The sequence below is a fragment of the Symsagittifera roscoffensis genome, chromosome 3 (assembly GCF_963678635.1).
Source record: "Symsagittifera roscoffensis chromosome 3, txSymRosc1.1, whole genome shotgun sequence".
Taxonomy (NCBI): domain Eukaryota; kingdom Metazoa; phylum Xenacoelomorpha; order Acoela; family Convolutidae; genus Symsagittifera; species Symsagittifera roscoffensis.
Genome location: NC_087064.1, coordinates 27250710 through 27271592, shown reverse-complemented (window position 1 = coordinate 27271592; position 20883 = coordinate 27250710). Strand labels below are relative to the sequence as shown.

General features: G+C 33.9%; 1 protein-coding gene across 1 annotated transcript; it reads left to right on the top strand.

Moving 5' to 3' along the window:
- The first annotated feature begins 5933 nt into the window (after window positions 1-5933).
- LOC134842154 (uncharacterized) lies at window positions 5934-20085 on the top strand. Its single transcript, XM_063858366.1, has 7 exons — window positions 5934-6800; window positions 7131-7278; window positions 10277-10365; window positions 12721-13290; window positions 13909-14409; window positions 18594-18875; window positions 19126-20085. The coding sequence occupies exons 1-7, from the start codon at window positions 6500-6502 to the stop codon at window positions 19659-19661; spliced, it is 2427 nt and encodes an 808-aa protein (XP_063714436.1). The 5' UTR covers window positions 5934-6499; the 3' UTR covers window positions 19662-20085.
- The last annotated feature ends 798 nt before the right edge of the window (window positions 20086-20883 follow it).

Genomic DNA, 20883 nt, shown 5'->3' with positions numbered 1-20883 from the left:
GGTAATTCTGATTTTGAAAAGTTCCAATATCTGAAATTTTGCTCGAATGAACTAATTCGAATAAAGTTTTAAAACAGAGGCGAAGCAGAGCTTCGTAACACTTTTAATACAGTGAAAGCATAGCATGACAATCTAGTTGACACGGCAACCTAGTTACATAGCCTTTCAACCTAGCTGAACGTGAGACGAAAACCGCTTAAATAAAAAAATCTACTATTCTTTTCACATCGAGATCTATCCAAGAGTCGATTTTTTGTCAATGAATAAATTTTAAAAACTGAATACAAGACAAAAGAATAGTAAATCAACCTCCTCGGTAAACAACTTACCTAACGTAATCTAGCCAAAAAACCGTAACAGAAATCCTTAAAACGGAAAAATTGCTTCTTAAAAGGTGAGTTATGAATTAATGGTTATACTCATAGACTAATTTCAGATAAGGTACACCGTCTGCTCGTCACGCTATCTTATTTTCGGCCGGATAGATTCGTGCAACTTCCTAGTCTAATACCGATCTTAATCTTACTCTTATATCTCCAAGTCTCAATAACTCTAGTGTATACTGGTTTATGCGGGTTAGTTCTTGGAGTTTATTCAGAAGGAGAACAACTGTATTCTAAGTTTTATTTAAATTGTTCTGGTGCTGAAACTACAAGTAGTTTCAGCACTTACAAATAAGTGTAAATGTTAGAGATGGAATATGATTGGTCTATAAATACTAGTTTAGAACTGGTTCCAAAGGTCTTTGAAACTTTAAGGTCCTCTCACCATCAAAACAAACATACAAAAAGACCTCTTTTGCTCATCAAGGCAATTTGAGGCCCAATAGTTGAAATAAAAAAAAAAGTTGATAAGGCCATAAAAATGATATAATGTCGAAGTTTATCAGATCGAAAAAACAACAAATGATAATTTAACAAATAGAGTTTGTAACGTTACAACAAAACATTTTTTATAGATGTGAATAAAAAGGATGTTTGAAAAATAGGCTGGCTCAAATTATATCAGTTGCAGCTAATTGTAAGGACAATTATTCTATTGAACATGATGTTTCAGCGAACAATCTTGTCACCCACATTACTATTTCTAGTACTAAACGACACTGCTTTAATAGTTTGAATTGCTATAAAATTTGTTTTTGGTCTATTCTTTTGACATATTTCAGACAATGAGATTAGTTACAAACATTGTCAGGCAACCTGAAAAATTGCAAAATTAATCGACTAAAGTTATCGCGCAACCTGGATGAAATTGTGGAACTTTCGTACTCGCTCTTGTTTTGAAGTTAAATTTTGTTTGACTAGAAATGTAATCTGCAAATTGGATGTTTAGATTTTGGATATTTTGAAGGAACATTTGTGCTCGTTGTAGTTTTTAGGTCTATCTTGTGTTTTGGCCAGACATTTAAGCTGCAATTCTCAGATTTCAAAATTATCAACACGGGAAAACATATTGAGCAAAATATTTTCCCCCTTATTTAAGGCGTAGAGTAAGCGGTGACTGAAACTTTGAAACGAAAACTTATGTTGGCCATGTTTTGCATAGTTTTTTTCCGTTTCGTTTTGAAAATGGATCAAAATTAGAAATAGCACAATCAAAAAATTTTTAAAAGCTAAGCAGCAACATGCAATTTCAAAATAATTAGAAAAAACATTTGGGAGTTTTTGAACATTTCCTTTTTTGATTTTGATTAAAACACAGTTCAATTTATTGATTTGATTGAGGTACCACTTAACAAAAACCTTCAAACAAATATGAAAACGAATGAAATTTTGCCTTTTTTTGGTTCATTATCTTGTTATTATTCTTTTTTTGTCAATCTACAAGTTTTGAAGACTCTTTGCATATCAGTTTTGATGCTAAGATACGACAACAATAACAATACAAAACAAAGGATTCTTCAAATGCCGACAAACTGCCGTTCGACAAACGAAAAAATCACGATTATATATGTAAGATCGTAAGTTTTGTATAAGACCATGTGAAAATTTGTGTCACACCTAATCGTTTGAAAAGTTATTTTACTTTTTGCCAAGCAGTAACCTGAAGATTGGATTTTTTCTTTATGCAATTACTAAATTGTTATTTTTGATGATCAAATTGTAGTTTTGAAAACAAGTTTTTTTTCGACAGACAAATTAAGTCAGCTTTCGAAAAGAAAAAAAATGGTTGAAAAAACACTTTCCTGCATTAAATGCATAATTCAAAGATTGCGAAAAGTCGCAATTTGACAACTAAAACGCACAATTGCGCTGCATCGGTTATGTGCAAGATACGAAACGATTTGATAATTTTTGTAAGAAAGGAAACTTGAAAAACCCAATGTAATGAGGGAGACTTGGCAACGGAAACTAAAATGCAGCAAAACTTTTCATCGCAAAAAGCGGTTTTACAAACGCAACAAAAAATGAGTTTTGCCAGTCGAAGTTTCCAGACGAATAATTTTCTGGATTAAAATAATTGAGGCGACAACAGAGTAGAGTTGAAAGAAATCGGGAAAGACTAAATAACAAAAAAACTAACCTAGTAATTTAAACTAAAATTGTATTAACCGGTTGCTAACTTAATATTAGGCTGTTGAAAAAACTTGCTTGAAGGGCATGCAAAGACAACTTGCGATTAAAATCTATGTGCTATAATTTTTTTGTTTTTGATTGTTTAGTCATTAGTTTTGTATTGTCAGATCAAATGGTGGACTTGGAAAAAAATTGGTGAAAAAAGTTTTTTTTTTAATTTAAAAAAAAATGGATATGGTAGTCGTTTGTTTGTTTTGTTCTTGCTTAGGCGGCTTATAATCGTTTTCGCTAGCTTAGACATTTTTCTGCGTTTGGTGGTTTCAACAGTACTATTAAATCAAATTTAAAAAGTTTCGCGTAAACTGTGATTTGCAAAGTGAAAATTTCATTCGAAAAGTGACTTTTTGTTGCACTTTGCTGCAATTTTTGTGGTAACGCTTAGGAAAAAAACAAATTTAAAAAAAACAACGAAATTTTTCTTTAATTAAATTAATGAGCATTTTCAATTTAAAAAAAAAACAGAATTCTTGTTCAATTACAATTAAAATACACAATAAACAGTTCAAAAACATGTGCGAAGCAAATAAAATTTAAGAAACTGCTACAAAAAGCACAGTCAAATAATGTTTGTTCGAGGGTTATTGTGATGAAAAACTGGCAACCAATGATCAAATCAATCTTTGTTCGAAACGTACGATCACTAAGCTGTAACTTTTAAGAAAAGGAATCCCATGTTATTATTTTTTTTGGCTCAGAAAAGATTAACTAAAGCTTTAACTGAAACCTTTATTCTTTGTTTGTTTTTTTTTTCAATAACGTGGAACTAATTGCAAGAAGCGCTGTTTAGAAGTGGTGAATTTTTTCTCAAAGGCGTCATATTGACGGTCAGATGCCTTTCAACGACATACAAACTTGTTTTGTACTGAGCAATAACTTGGAAAATAAATTATTACACAGAGTTTTGCGTCACTTGCGATAGAACAGAAGCAGAGCATGACAGTTAGCAAACAGATAATGAGACGAAAGCCAAAAACAAATTATGGAACCCTAAATTTGCAAAGCTAATTGTCCATAATTTGTCTTGAAAATAAATCAAATTTTTTAAAAAGCATGACAAATAAGAAAAACAAAAGTTACGTTTGCATTAAAAAGGAAGCGATCTAAAGCCGTTATTTTTTAAGCAGCAGCCCATTGAGCCAAAAAAACAATTTCTTGAAAAAAATTGAGATTTTTGAAAAAAAAACTAATTACTCCTCCAAAATGCACACGCATAGGACGCGACGATGCAATATGATATCAATAAGCCGACTAAGTTTAGGCCGAACAATCTTTTCAGCCGAATGAACTAACATATCTAGTAATGCTTGTTGGTCGACGAAAAAGCAGACTTCAGAAAAAGATTCAGATATTTTCATGGACATTTTTTTCGTAAAATAATTCAATGCTCCGAATTGATAATACTTGCGAATCGCAAGCGCAATAATCGCATACGTAATAATCAGTGCATATCAATGTATTTTTTTCACATGAAATTTTTTTCGAAAAAAATCTTGTAACTCGAAAAACTTTAGCAATGGGGCTTTAAAAATGGCATTCAGGAACACACACAGAAAATGAGCCGACAAAAACAGTAAAAATAATTGGACGTAGCCGCTGATTCAGGGGAGCCACCCACAATCTGTTCTTTTAATTGAACTCATCATCTCAGATTTAGCAAAGGAGTTTTTGAGAAAATGAAATTAAAATCCGAAAAAAAAATTGGGTCAAATATTTCACCCCATAGTTTTTGATGCCCGGAGAAAATTGATTATGATGAAAGAACCCCGTCAGATTATGTAGGGACACAGGAAAATGAGCGTCAATTTCACTAGTACCACTTTTTTAAAAATCGATGAAATGGGGAAACATAGGGAAACATTTTTCAAAGCGTCTCAAAAAACCATAATAAAAAAAGCAAAAAGCAAACCCCATACAATTTTGGGAAACATGTGGTTATTAAACACAAACACAACAGACATTTGAATTTTGAACTAGCAACGGAACAAAATTTACGAAGAGGAAACAAACCCCACCACCTTTGAGCAGACACAATTTGATCCAAAAAAAGTATATTTCTATATAAAAATCTTTTAAATTTTTTGCAAACAACAAAAAAGTTGCCTACATTACAAGAAAAATCCGTTACGTGGCAACTAAGTCTATATACTTGAGCAAACAACAGTTGAGACGAACAAAAAAGATTTGATTTTTCAACGAACTAAAACACTTTTAAGTCCCCCTGAACAACGATGAATGACACTGGGACTTGCAACTACATTAAAATTTGCTTACAGCACAAGCAAAAACCGTGATGTGTCAACTAAGTCAAATGCAACAAGGCAACTAAGTCTACAAACTTGAGCAGAGACCAGTTGAGACGAAAAAAAAACAAGATATTGTTTTTCATTAAACTAAAAATCTCTCAAGACCCCCTGAACAAAGATGCAAAACATTGGGAGTTGCAGCTTCATTGAAAGTTGCTTACAGCACAAGCAAAAACCGTGATGTGTTATGTAAGTCGGCAAAAGAATTGAACAGACAAAAGAAGGTCCGACCATTTAATTTTTACCGGAAAAAAAATTTCAATTGCATACATACTGATCAAAAACAATTCTCGGTCGGGACTCGAACGCCAAACCATAGGATGTAAAGTTAACTGCGTTACCTTTAAGCCGAGTGCGAAGGAACCTGCAACTTATTAAGCTTTAATCATAAAGCAAGTTGAAATTTTGTTTAAAAAAAAATTTACGGGAAAGTGTCTACTTCCCAATTACATGACCTTTGCTCTCAGAAGTCTATTATCTTTGATCATGAAATTGCAGGGGAAAGTAGAAAACGTAACAAAAATTTTTTCTGTTTGAAAATTTTTATGCCTACGTCCAGGGGCGGATTTAGAGGGGGGGGGGGGGGGTGGGGGTATGCTGACGCTTCCCTACCTCAGGGATTCCACCCCCTGCCGACCCCCTTCGGTACTCGGAAAATCAATTTGGTCGACCTAAAAAAAAAGGTCGTCAAAGTTTTCGGAAAAATTTTTTTGAAAATCCGCCCTCCCCTCGAAAAAAATCCTAGATCCGCCCCTGCCTACGGCATATACGCGGTGTCTTTTTGATTTTTAAGTGACAAGACTGTGTGTACTTTTGCATTTGCATCGATTTGAGCTCTCGAAAAAAAAGAAAAAGCTTGTAATGAAAATAAAAATGACAACTGAGCATGTTTATATAAATGAATGAGAACCAAGAACAAAAAAATGGTTTTTTAGTAAGTTATGGTGCCATTTTTGCGACATCTCTTACAACATGGCTGAAAGTTTTTTATTGTGATTACGTTATCGTGTCTTAGCTAACTCTGAGCTAGAATAGCTCAAGATGGCCGGACACTTATTGTTAAATCATCAAATTAACAAAGCTTATCATCAAATAAAGTGAGGTTCTGTTTATATTTTTGGCTTAACAAACTGGCTGAAAACATAATCTCATTGTTTTTTTTTTGTATAAACATAATACTACAAAGCTAACAGCGATAAACAGTTAAAAACGAGAAAATAAAAAAAAAAAAACTGGAGTCAATCACTTCACGTTTCTTCATCTAGTCAGTAATGCAGAATTAGACTTTAAGAAGCAGCATCAAAATACTTCGCAACAGCAGCGTGAACATAATAGTTTGACCACGACCCACTTCAAAATCAGAAGTTGAGTTGCATACTTGCCACAATTCAAATTTTCAATCACGCCATTGACTAATATAGCTCCAGCATCCATAATTAAAATTCAAAACTTGCGAAACTCTTGCATAAGTGCAGATAAAGTCGTGAATGATTCTGACAAAATCCAACCAAACTTGTAAGACTGTACTTTTTCTCAAATCTCCTATTGCCTACCTTAGAAGTCTGCGACAAGAAACGGATTTGTTTCCAGCAACCGTTAAAAGCCATACATGCATGCAAAATGGAGCCAAAAATTAGCATATGGGATTACGAACCGACATTACCTCGCCAGATCATCTGGTGCAGCGTGTGCACGCAGCCTTTCAGCGACCCGCGACAACTGCCAGGGTGTGGTCACTTAGTTTGCGGACCCAAGTCCACAAGCAGCTGTGCCAACCGAGTACTCTACGGTTCACATCGACGCTGCCCAGTCAAATCCTGTCAGCGGTCAATTCCTGAGACGGTCTTTGTGGAGGATCTCAAGCTTCCGGAGGTATTGCAAAATCAGGAGGGAGAAAAAAAACCATCATCGAAAAATACAGGTAGCTGATCAAGTAGAACATACAATTCGAAGCAGAACTGGAGAATTAGTGTTCAATTTTTTATTTCTAGTTTCCGATTTTTCTCAAGGATTCGGTTTTGGTGTCACTTTAAAAAATCCATTTTTGGTGGATGACCCTAAAATGTTTTATAAAAGCACTTTTGGCGCCACTCTATATACTGAGAGGGGAGCACACGCAAAAAGCAATGCAGTCGAAATTCGGAAACTCAATTTGGTCCATCTAAAAAAAATGTATTTTTTTTTAATTTAAAAACTGCCCCCTCGGGAAAATCTGCCCCAACAAAATTCAAATCAATGGGATGATTTTAAGATAACCCAGAAACAATTTCCGAGCACATCTGCCAATCTTCGAAGGAACGGCGTCGGTCCATTTTTCAAGCGGGATCTGATCTGTCGACCAACAGAATGAAAACAACCGAATCAGATAAAGATGAACGAGTGGAAACAATAGAAAACAAGTAAGCACGACATTGTTGATTATATTTTCAGCATAAATAATTGTTCAGTTTTTTCACAGAATGCTCTGGCTCCATTTATCATTGTTAAGAACACCCAGCATCAAAAATTATCCTGTTTTTTTTTTAAGTTGAAGTCTTTGTTTTTGTTCCAACCACGTCATGAAATGACGGGAACGAACTATGGCTTAGGGTGAATTTTTATGGTGGAGTCCGAATGTTTATGGAAAAGTCCATAGGTAGTCAATTTTAAATCACAGAGACGATGTGGAGGTTCACACCACTTATGATAAAACACAAACACAACTTGGCAGGTGGCCTAAAAAAATAGGGCGAAATCCACTACGTCGAAAAAAAATCCGAAAAAACGTCAGATGTCTTTTTTGTCTCGAATGCGATTCAGCTTTAGAGAACATGTTGATAAACTCAATTGACAATTTTAAATCAGTAGTGGAAAAAATTGCTCTGCGGCAATTAGGCCATCAACTTTTGGGTAAAAGCTCGTTGAGTCGGAAAAGAATTTAAGGTAAAAAAATTTGAGCTAAAAACGTTTGAAAATTTCAAATTGTAGGTCCATCCTGAATCACACACACACACACACACGCAAACATAAGAACTTATGTTCGCATTCCACACGATGTATTGCGAGACGACTAACCCGATATAACATGAGCCTAATCTAATGATATATTAGAACCTTCAGCAAAAAAAAATCCGGAAATTGTACAAAATCGTAATTTAGGTTACTAACAACTTTAAAAACAAATTTAAACAAAACAGCTCTCACTTCTCAGAATGACAATCACGGCAACTACTCTCAGAAGTGATTCGCTTTTGTTAATTAAACTTGTTCACTCAAAAAAAAAACGTTAAACTCATTTGAAAGTGCTAGCTAATTGCGAGCGTAATCCTTTAAAATCATTTCAGCTGTAAGCCTTATTCCGTAACAAACTTAAAAAATTGACTCCGTGTCAGAATAATTGGTCTAAGTGTTTCCCATTTTCAAAGCATAAAGTTTGATGTCAACCAATTTAAATCTGATTCGGTTTTTTGATTTCTTCATACTTCTTATTAATTAATATTTTTCGAGTTCTTATTACTTCTTGTTATTTTAGTTATTTTCCCGAATTCAACCCATTCCTACTTTGAAAAAAGAAATTTAGAAAACAAATAAGAAAAAAGTTTTAAGGAAAAAGTTTTTTGTTGTCCATTTTTCCTATGTTTTTTTTCATACTTTCGAGTTTTTAGCTGTATCATTGTGATATAAGGAAATGATTTTTTGCTACTTACACAACGACCTTATAATTGTTTTTTTTTACATTCTATTTTTTGCTTTTTTGTGCTTAAAAGGGGTTGAATGTAGTTTTTGTTAAATTAGCCAATAGTAGCTTCAAAAAACAAAAGTTATATCAGTTAAATCGATTACCAAGTGGTTTTGGTAACCAATTGTTTTTTTGAAACAAAAAAAATTTTCAGAAGTAAAAAATGAATTAAACGATTTGAAGACAACTATTTAGATCGGGTTATTTTTTCCATTTGTTTTAGGCCGAGTTTTAAAACTCGTTTAATGTCCGATTTGATTTTTCATGGTCCCATTTTTAAAGTTTATTTCATATCAGGGGCGGATTCAGGGGTAGGGGTAGGGTGGTAAGGCATACGCTTTTCTTTTCAGGGAAATCGACCCCCTCACTAACATTAAGCCTCACTTCGGAATTATCTAATGATAATTATTTTCGGCCGATCAATTTTTCTAACATTACGAGGCACTGGATAGGCGCACAATTTTTTGTCTCTTTGTTCCCGGATTCTAGACACAAGTTTGCGGATTCGGCCAAATTGCCTGTTTTCGGAACAATTTTGAGCAATACAGTGTTTTAACAAAGTGTTCATGGAATCCAAAAGAGCAAAGAAGATCAAGGAAATATAGCATTGTTGCGGATTCCACAACAATTCTGTTTTTGGCCTGTTGCGGAATTCGCAAACAATTCACAACATGCACAGTTTGACCTTGTAATGAAAATTTTTCTAAAGGCTTTTCCGGCGCCAACATATTCTAACTTTGAAGGGAAGCGTGCGCCGAAAAAATGCAAATTTTGGTCAAAATTTTCCAAAAAGTGCCTAAAAACGTTTTTTTCCTGGCTTGTTTTTTTTACGAAACAAAAACGCTGTTTAAACTTGAAAACTCACATGAGTGAGCCTACATTTTGAAAGTGGATTTGAGTTAATAGATTTCCCAGCCTGATAATCACGCGATGAAAATGTTCTACCTAAAATTATGTTAATTTTACCGAAAAAAAGCCGATATTATAAGGTTTAATATATTTAAAGAGCCTTTTGTTTTTTTTCGAGCTCTTGGATCAATCTGAGCTTTCTTTGTGGTACATAATTTTAATTAAAGGACCCAACTATTTTTGCGCTCGCTCATTTCGTGAAGTGGTTGGAACAAAAAGGCATCTAACTCATAGTATCCTCAAAAATCCTACTATAGAGCACAGAAAAACAGTTGTACAATTATGCAAAAATAATCATCAGATGAATATTTGAGCTAGTTTTTTCATCAGATGAATATTTTTGAGGTGATTTTTCAGCAAAATATGGGTAGAAAAAAATTACTTATCGAGGTAGTTTCAATTCCTCGTACTGTTCAACTGCGTATACATTAGAATAGCTGTTTTAATTTGCAAAAAAAAAGACTTCGAGACAATCAATACGCAATTGACAAAAAATTAAATTTCTTAGAGTCATATCGGTACTGTAGGGTTAGTCGACCAAAAAGATATGTGGTAAAATAGTATTTGGATGGCTAGGGGTTGAATCCTTCGTGCACGTGGCACACTGGCACGAGTGGCGACATGTATTTAAATGAACAGAGATAGTCTGTTAGACCGAGAAACGCAAAAACTACTTCAAGCGCAAAATCTACTTCTTGCACTTTATGTATAACTTAAAACCTTGAGAATATATTTACTTTCAGATACAAATAACAATTTTTCAATTTCAGAACACAAGATTTTGAACCAGCAGAAAACGAACATGAGGTTTACAAGTTAGACGAGGATGCAATCGAACCGGCAAGAACTGACAAGGAATGTAAGTTAAGAAACTTTTTATTTTATTTTCTTGCTGCGGCAGGTCACAGATAAAACAATTAAAACAGAGACCGATCTGCAGTTTAAACTAGCTCTAAAAATAATACAGAACAAGCCTCGAAAAAAAATCAATTTCAAAAGGTAACGTAAACTAAAAGTTTGGATTTTTTGTTGCGCTCAAATAAGTCGCGCTTTCTTATGGTGTTCAATATGGTATTTTATAATTGAGCTTTAATGAACGTAAGGCACTTTTTTTATTTATTGATAGTGTTAAAGAGTCGATGAACGTAGTAGGCTCTTATCTAGGTAGTGAAGTTTTTTTTTAAAAAACGTTCAGGAAAAATTCTCTAAATTGATCAGGCTCAAATTCATTTTTTGGCGGTTTGATTTTTGATTTCTTTCGAAGTTTATTTCATTTCTTTGGTTAGAATTGAACAGCAAAAGTGTAAGAGTCACAAAAAACGTGATCGATTTCTAGTTTCGAAAGTGGAATTTAATTTTCAGATTTCCCAGCTTAACAAAAAATTACCGATTGTCTATTGATCCAGTTTTTTTTTTAATTTTGACTACTTGAATCAAAAAAAGTGTCAATACTAAGTAAAAAGAAATTTAAAAGAATTTAAGCCATCTATTTTTTTATACTTTGAAAAATCAAAGAAAACAAGTCAGTATTTTTCTTCTTGCGTTCTTGACTCTCTTTTAACTGTTTGTTGGCTACCCGCATCCAGTTTCAAGCGTTAATAATCAATTATAATATAATTTTAGTACCAGTCTTACAAAAATAGAGAAAAATTGATTTTAATTAATTGATAATTGATTATAATCTCTCTTTTTGAAATCAAACATAATCAATAATAATACATTATAATCGATTATTTTTATCCGAATTTCTAATTCATTTGTCCTCGAAATTCTACCTAAATTGCCTTTAATTTATGTTTTTTGTAGACGTTGGTTTATGTGATAAATGTGAAAATTGTTTTAACAGTTTTCAAATCAATTCAATTTTATAACTTTTTTTTCATTTCTTGACTATAATTGTTTTATGATGCACATTTTAAGTTTTTTGATCGCCAAAATATCAGCACACTGCTTCAGTTTCATGATTTATAAAAAAGAATTATAGTTCACCAACCGCGTGAATATTTCAACTAATAGAAAGAAATTTATATGAAGCTTTTGTTTCGTAGTAAAACTTTGTGTTCAGATGAGCCAAAGAGTGACAAGACATCTAACTTTTAAAGATTTTTGGCAGAAAAAAGGAATCTAATCTATTACAATAGAATATAACAGATTATAAGAGATTTTCGGAAAAATTATAATCAGTTATAATTGATTATAAGTTATTATAATGTCACGAAAACTGTTATCATTATAATGGATTATAAATCATTTAAATATCATTTAAATTTGGAGCTTATAATTAATTATTTTGATGAAAGTACAATTATAATTGTAATATAATCGATTATTGTCTCTTTTACAGAAAGCGGGTATGTGTATTTATTGAGAACAAACCGGTCAATATAGTTTTCTCAAACTGGGTTAATTTAATCAAAAAAGTGTCAAAATTAAATAAAAAGAAATTCAAAGCAATTTACGGCTATCTAATTTTCTTCATATTTTGAAAATTCAAACAAAACGAGTATTTTTGAAGAACAAACCTGCAAAATGATTTGCACTCATTTATTGTTCTAACGATTTGACCTGTGATCTCCGTAACCTCAAATTCGAAGTGCACTTCAAAATAGTTTACTGGAAGCAAGAGAAAGTACGCATTCCAATAATAGAATTACAATTGACAAAAAATAGCTAAATTCTACTCCATTAAATTAGGTTGCATTTTTTTCAGTGAAAAAACCTCAGAACTTCTTCACGTTCAATCTTATATTTGGACGATTGGGTTTTTGATTTTTTATTAGTTCGCTTTAAGTTCAAATGCTGATCAAAAGAAAATATCACTATCCAAAAACAAGTGCGTATGTATTTTAGTTTTAAGTATGGATTTTATCAAAAATATTTGTTCGATTTTCTAGAGTATATTTACAAAACATTGAAAAACCTTGAAATTTTTATTAAACTGCAGAGCCATCAAGATCTTGTTAAGTTTTTCACGATGACTGGATCTGGGTAGAGCTACGTTACGATGCGATCAGTCGTCTCAAGTATAACCACATTTTTGTAGCTTTTTCCCTTTAAGCTGTTTAGTACTGTTTTCCATATCAGATCCTGTCTGGCAGCGCGGATCTAAAAGAATTTCACGAGGGTGGGGGGGGGGGGGGGTTCTGCGCTGTACTTTCTGAAAAGGTATGCTGCAATTTTGAAAAAAATGTAAAATGAATTTAACATATTTCAGCCGAGAGTCCGGAAAAGAATTTCGAGCAAAGACTCAAACTGATGAAAAAACGCCACGCAGAAAACCTTGAGACGCAAAGGGTGTACTTAACACAAACTTACAGCGAAAAGATAAACACTCTCAGACAAGAGTTACAATCAAAGCTTAAAGAACAAGAACAGAGAAAAGAAGACTTAAGATTTGAACACACGCAGGAAATCAGTATAAGGCAAAAACGTTTTGAAGAGCAGATTAAAAAGCCAAAAAAGAGCATCGAAAGGCTGGAGAATTTGGTGCGGGAGCGGCATCAAGAAAAAGCAAAGGGTTTGAAGAAAGATCTGTCGAGGAAAAAAAATGAAATATTAGTTGCAAAACAAAAGTTCGAAAAGGAAAAACAAGAACTGGAAAGCCAACTGTTCAATCAAATAGAGACACTGGAGCAAGAAAGAAAGACGCTGGAAAAAAAATGTGAAGAAGAAAAAATAAACTTGGAATCCGAATGTGAGAAGCAAAAAGCGGCAAAAGAAGAAAGTCTCAAAACAGAACACCGGACAGAAATTTTGAAATTGAAGAAAACTACTGATAAAAATTGTAAGTTGAGGTGTTCTCGTTGTTTGAATCAGCCAAGATTTTTCAGGGCGTTATAGGTTTTGCGGAAGACGTGTCTCAGGAAATACAAATAGACAATACAACTTTTGGCACACGTATTTCATAATTTTAGATAGCATCAAAGAAGCTTGCAAAATATTTTATTTTGTATTGTTCAAGTTTAACAAGTTGCAAATTGAACAAGACTGTTCGTATCAGGGCGTAGCTCTAAATGTTTCGACTGCCTTTTAAGGTCTATCGAGCAGTTTTAGCTTTATAAAAAATGGAAAAAAATTGAAAAAAAAAAATGGAAAAAATTGAAAATCATCCTCCCACACGCCACAAAAAGTCTTAAGTGATAAATTTCGCCCCTGGTAGCAAAGCAATTACGACCAATAGCCTATTTCAACCACTTTGGAACGATTTCTAAGACGGATTAAATCTCTGCTTCCGCGTTCATAGCGCGAAATATATCACAGAGCGTGCATAACTTCATAATAAGCTTTTCGTGACTGAAGATTACACGTTTCGACCAAATAGCCTATTAATGGCGTAAAAGACATTGTGATTTTTAAACATAGTGATCGTGCGCTAAGAGAAAGTACATTTTGTGTGTTTCAGCCGACAGTCAAACTCTTGTGATTCAAACCCCTGACGACAATCAAACCCCTGTCGACAATCAAACCCCTGCTGACAATCAAAACCTTGTGAACGCCAACTTCGATATGAATAAATTGGAGCAGGAAAAGGAGCTCACAAAATTGCGCGTCGAAATGGATGAGATGAACCAAACGATCAAAGACAAAAGCAAGGAGATAAGCGAACTAAAACGCAGCTTCAAAGACTTACAGGCAAAACTTGCTATGATGGAGAAACAGTGCGGCTCCAAAGAAATGCTGGCACAAATTGCAATGATGGAGAAGCAGCAGGAAAGAAAATTTTCAAATCAGTTCAAAATCTTAGAGACCGAAAGAAGTAGATTAGAAATTGAAATTGAGAGGAAACAGGACCGTGAGAAAACGCTAGCGCAGCAAATTGCTACAGAAGAAGAAAATTTGATGTTAAGCGACATGTCAGATCTTTCAAATGTGAAGGAGCCGAAAACATCCGACCACAAGAAATGTTAGTTGAGAGATTTTTTCTCTTATCTTTTCTTGTTTCGATAATTTGCAGTGGGAGGATTTATGATGTGGTTGTTTTTCTATATACTTCTGGTACTGTGAAAAAACTTCTGACACAGGCAAAACAACAGTGCAAGCTAGCAGGCAGGAAAGGAAAGTAGCTCACTAGGTGCAACAATTGAATACATTTCGAAAAACGTGTAAAATAGTGAAGTGTAAAATAGTGACTGTAATAATACCCGCATCCAGTTCCAAGCGTTAATAATCGATTATATTACGATTTTAGTACCAGTCTCACTAAAATTGCAAAACAATCGATTTTAATCAATTAATAATCAATTATAATCTCTCTTTTTAAAATCAAAATATAATTAATTATAATCCATTATAATCGATTATAATCGATTATTTATTCGTCTATTTTTCGACAAAATTATAATCGATTATAATTGATTATAATCCATTTTTTTATTCAAATTTCTATTTCATTAGTTTTGCACAAAAATCCATTATAATCGATTATAATCAATTATAATCCTTTTTGTTTGTCCGTTTTTGTCTTCGAAGTTGCATCTAAAATGTTTATATTTTATGCTTTTTGTGGACGTTGGTTCCAATGAAAAATGAGAAAAATATTTTTAAAGTTTTCCAATTAATTCAAATTTATAAGTTTTTTTTTTCATTTCTTCCCCAATAGAGTTGTTTTGCGATGCATATTTTAAGCTTTTTGAACACCAAAACATCAGCAAATTGATTTAGTTTCATGATTGATCCGGAAAATTTATTTTTCATCTACCGCGAGAATCTTTCCACTCATATGAAAGGATCTCTATGAAACTTTTGTTTCGTGGTAAAACTTTGTGTTCAGATAAACCAAAGTGTTCAAGAGATCTCTCTTTTAGAGATTTTCTTAATGACACAAAATAAATAACCCATAAGATATAATTCGAAAAAAGAAAATTTTTGGCAAATTAAGAGATTATAATCAATTATAATCGATTATAAAAGATTATAATCTCTTGGAAAATATCACGATTATAATCAATTATAAATCCCTTAAAGACCTAATTTTGATAATTATAATCGATTATATTTGTCAAAAAATCATCATAATAATCTGTTATAATCGATTATTTACGCCTAAACTTGGATGCGGGTAATCTATTAGCGGAAAACACGTCCAGAAACACAACTGACGATGTTATATGAAAAATCAGAAACAGTCATCGAGCATAAACTGAGCCGATCAAATTTGGGTAAATTCCCGTAGAACTCGAAATATAATAGTTGAACTGTAAATTCTATCCTAAGAACTTTGGCACTTAGTGCGACCAGGAGAGAATCAGAAAAATCAAGTTTCTCTTGAAATAACCAAATATTAGACCACTAAGGCGACAAAATATAAGACTAAATGAATTAGGCCAATAAAATTTTTAAGCGGAGAAAAAGGGACTAAAACAAGTCAAGGTTAATAGACTTACAACCTGCAGGAGTAAATCAAAACACTAAGGAGTTACAAAGAAGATTTCATACAGCAAAAAAACGAACACGTGGAGAAACTAAGCCGACGAAACATAAACAGACAATTAGTAGGTCGACAAATTTTTTGACACGGAATTTTTCTCATTAAAAAAATCAAACCTAGGGCCTTTGCTGTCCAGGCGTATTAGTTGCGTACAGACTAAGAGTGACGCTTAGAAAGTTGAACTCATTATAATTCAAGATACCACCTGATTCTCTTCGTCAAAAGTATCTATAAGAAGTCTGTTTTCTGGTTTGTTATGCGTAATGAAATTGAATGAAGTTTTAAAACAATACATATTCACGGGTCGAATAGCTTGAAAAACTTTTGAGTAGTCGAATTAAATAGTTTCAAACCTTGTTGCAATGAAATTTCAAGAATCTATCGACCAGCATTGGAACAATGTGGTTGATTTGCCCAATTATGCAATGCGTTTTTTGTCTTCGAAGAAAAACGCCAAAAAAATTCCAAAAAAAGTTTCGCGAAAAACAATTCCAACTATTTTTTTCTTTTTGGAAAAAATGCACCAACTTGCTGTTTTAAGTCAGCGGCTAACGATTGTCACAAGTTGCTGCTGCTGTAACTAAATGAGTCGCAGCCAACAAGTCAAAAAAGCAACACGACTGATTGTATCGAGCCAATACCAGAATGCTTCGATTGTCTTTTAAAGTAACTGAAGTAAATTTTGGTTCACAAAATAGCTCTCCAGGGGCTGTACCTAATGATTTTGCGAGAGGGGCAGTTTCTGAAAACTTTCGAATTTTACACGTCGACATTCTTCAGGTAGATTAATGTAAACTTCCGATCTGATCTAAAATACAAACTCGTTACACCCGCGAAAGCCTCACTTTATAATTTCGTGAAATGCATAATTCAGGAGCCCGAAAATCCATTTAGAAATAAAGCAAAACAATATTCATAGTAATTATGCATTTCTTAAAGAAAAATTTCTGATTGATTTGATAAGAAAACCGATAACTTAGACAAAAATTGTATGCGTTATCAGTAATAGATATGCGTTATAGAATCTGGCAAAAACACCTATGATGAGCTGGACATTTTTTTGATACGCGCGTCACCTTAAACGAAAATCAATCACACCCCTTGGTCGCTGATGACAGTCAAATTAAAAGTTTGGTTTTAGGTCAACGCATGACTGTTTTATCTTTCTCCGAAAATGCCGACCAATCCCACGCCGCGTTGTTCCGACTTTCAAAGAAAGTAAAGAATATATTTGCTCGGAATCGTTTTTGTTATTCCGACCACTCCAAAAATAATTTTTTCTCAATCGGGCGGTTAACTGCCAGAACTTCCTGGGCCCTGCCTCAAATTTGAACACTTATTCTCAGCCTAAGTTTCATAATTTATCAATACTTCGGTTACCAAAAATTATTCGAGACAAGTTAAAGGGCAGTCGGAACAATTTTTGCTTTGCCCTGATACGAGCACTCGTTGCTCAAGAAATAGTTTTCCTAAAAAACTTAAAGAGCGATTAGAAATAAAGCATTGCATTAATTTCATGGCGAAAAGTTTTGTTCAGACCCTTGAAAATGGGGAGAAACTTTGTATTCGGGTGTTTTATAGTTTTTTGTTGATTTTTCCTCCCAAATTCAGTTGTTTTCCTCGCAAATTCAGGTACCACTAATAATAGTCGGATCGGTCGATTGCAATATCATATTAAAGCCTTCTCAGTCGTTATTCGAACAACATTTAAAAATTTCCAAAAATTTCTCCTATTGAGAAAAACCGATTTGATGTTTTTGAATTTTCGTCTAATTTCGACCACGTAAAGGAAACGAGCATGCTTATTTATGCTCTTAATTTAGGCTGTTTAAAATAGCTTAATTATGCTTCAGTTTAATTTTACTCAAGTTGAGCATCAGAAGAAAAGTAACTAGCTTTAAAAAAGCCGAAAATACCTGAGCAGAAAACCTTACAGCCGAAAAATTTCAAATGACTTATAAAAACTAATAAAATGATGTTAAAACCCCATACACCTCAATACACACACATCCAAAGTTTTTTTCGCTCGTCAAACGACGAGATATGAGGTCAATAAGCCGATATAATGAGGGCCAAAACATGAATCTGAGAAAAAAACTGAGAAAAAAAAACATGAAACTTTAAAAAAGACTTTAAAACTAATTAAAAAGTTGTTAAAGCCCCATCCCCTTCAATTCAAACACACGCACCCACAAACTCTTCAAACGACGTAAAATGAGGCTAATAAGCCAATATAAAAAAGGCCAAAATTCATAAAACCGAGAAAAAAAAATGAAATTTTAAAAAGACTTAAAAACTAATTTAAAATTTGTTAAAGCACCATCCCCTTCAACACAAACACATTTTTTTTTGCTCATTAAACGACGCTATATGAGGCCAATAAACCAATTAAAAAGAAAAGGAAAAAAATTAAAAATGAAATAGAAAACCAGTTGGTAAACTTACTTCCAACCTAAAAAGCAAATTTTGGATAGGACGGATATTTAAAATGCTAACATGCTCAAAATATGTCTATCGCAGTTTCCAACAGAGACCAGAAAATAAACGTGCCCAGGAAATGGGTCCTGTGAACAAAGTTTTTTATTGGGAAAAAGTCTAGTACTCGATTGCAATTCCCCTGCTTATCGCAAGGGTTATTATAATAGTTCAACATTTTTCAGCCAAAACTCAAGAGAAAAACTTCGAGCAAGAACTCAAACTGGTTGAAAAACGGCATGCAGAAGAACTAGAAACACTTAAGAACAAGTTAGATCAAGATTACTGCAAGAACTTGTACAACCTCAGACGAGAAATGGGATCCCATGAAGATCGCAGACGAGAAATGGGAACAGACAAGGAAAAGGATCTGAAAGCCAAATTTGAGGATGAGAAAACGGCAAAAGAAAAACGTCTGAAAAGAAAGCAACAGACAGAAATTTCGAAGCTGAAGGAATTTGCTGAATGTAAGTTGCAGTACCCGTGTTTTTAATTAGACTGGAGAGATACTTTTCACGATTCATGATTTTCCAATTTTTCAGCCAGCTTGATAGCTTTGACTTTTCCGTCTAATAGATTCAAAACGGCAGGAAAACAAAAAGACGCATTCTGGTTTCCATGTGATAATCAGAGCATCAAAAGTGAAATGCACAAATGAGTACATGATCGTAGGTGTGAGGTTAGAAAAAAAAACATTCGTTAACATTGTTGCTCCAGGTGAATGGAGGAGTAAAGCAAAATCTGAGCTTATTGAGTGTGCGCAGATGAATTTCGATCTGAGATGTACCCTCGAAAAGCTCACAACCTTCCAGATGAGATCCTACCCATGGTGCACTTGGATAGTCAGTGTTGCAGAAATTGGCTGCAACTACACTATGAAAAGCAGACCCGGGCTAGGAGATATGGCTCAATGGACGAATGAGCCTAACTGTAAATACAACTTGAGAGTGTATTCAGTAACCACAACAGAACTGACCGACAGAGGAGGAATTTGTTCAGATGAAGATGAAGAGAAAGCTCACAAGATAGTGGACGATGTGGGGCAGAATGCAGATAAAGACAACTACAGTTTGGACAGAGTGATTGACGAGGTGGAGTCGCGCTTCAACCAAGATGCACTGCACTGGCTGGTCATTCAAGTTCGCGATCGAAACTCTGGTTTCGCTGATTCTCTTTCGTCTGATGGGACTAATATTAGCTCTGTCTACCGAAAAGGAAACAAATATACTATTGATGTAATCCTCTCCAACTGAGTTTCATCCGTAACCTGGACTTCCTGTTATACTTATCTCTATCGCCACTCCAACCGCTACATACTCACCACGCCAAGATTACCCTTAACTGACTTTCTTAGGTCAAAGCCAGAATTTCTCAAGACAATGCCGTCTTCTAATTGCCACCCTTCTAGACATGTTACCCCGCGTCTTATTGTTCTCTATGTGTCAATACTTCCGTTTTAAACGCGAACAATCATAACCCATTACAAAAAAGCAAGAGGTGCTGATTTCAAAAACAATAAAATTAATAGATATTTTTAGACATATTCAGCTATTCTGAAACTATGCTTCCAAAATCCATTCTTCAAAATTGCACTATTAGTACGCAATTGCCAATATGATGATGCTAAATTCACTAATAATGCGACGCTATTCTCACTAATAAAATGTCAAGATATTGCCCCAATTTGTTCACGGCCCTCAAAATCGTGTCAGAAACCCAGACCTGAGTTCATTTATCGTTAAATAGCCTCGAAGTTTAAAAAAAATTGGAGATAACTAGCAATTACGCGCAGATAACCCATTAGCCGAAAAAATACCGAGAGCTATTGATATTAGTATACGTATCTCAATAATTGAGGTTTCTATCAAAGACTATCCAGCCTGTCTGAGCATAGTCCGTTTTTCTGATTTCCCACATTTCAGACTGAGTTATTTACTTGAGCGAATCTCTTTTTTTTGCGAGTCAAGGCCGTTTTTGTTGGGTGCTACCACTATTACAGTCAAAAATTATCTGGGACAGAAATTATCACTTGCGATACAACGAAAGGGTACCATTGCAAGCTACTAAATGGTCAGTGAGATGGAAATAACAATTGGAGAAAAAACTGAAAAAACCGAAAATTCGATCACAGAAAAACAGACGATAAACACAACCACTAGCAATAAGCTCGCTTTTATTGTTTTTTGAGCGTCTACTAAGCCAACAAGACGTGGCTAGGCGCCAATTGATCGGAGAACAAAAAAGGCAAAGGGAATTGTCATAAAAAGTTCAACATTTTTTTGGAAAAATGAAAAATTCAATTAAAAAAAAACAGACGAGAAATACAACAACTAGCATCAAGCAAATTTTGCGAGCGTCCAATAAGTCAGCAACACGTGTTAACGCCAATTGACCATAAAACAAAAATGCTAATTAAAATGGTTGCCATAAAAAATGAGCATTTTTTTGAAATATGAAAAATTCAATTTCTGAAAA

What these genes read in the sequence shown, in the direction of transcription:
- LOC134842154 (XM_063858366.1), top strand. Translation starts at nt 6,500, where the DNA reads ATGGAGCCAAAAATTAGCATATGGGATTACGAACCGACATTACCTCGC. An exon ending in GAAAACTACTGATAAAAATT is followed by an intron (nt 13,291 to 13,908) that starts GTAAGTTGAGGT and finishes TGTGTGTTTCAG; the next exon opens with CCGACAGTCAAACTCTTGTG. An exon ending in AACATCCGACCACAAGAAAT is followed by an intron (nt 14,410 to 18,593) that starts GTTAGTTGAGAG and finishes AACATTTTTCAG; the next exon opens with CCAAAACTCAAGAGAAAAAC.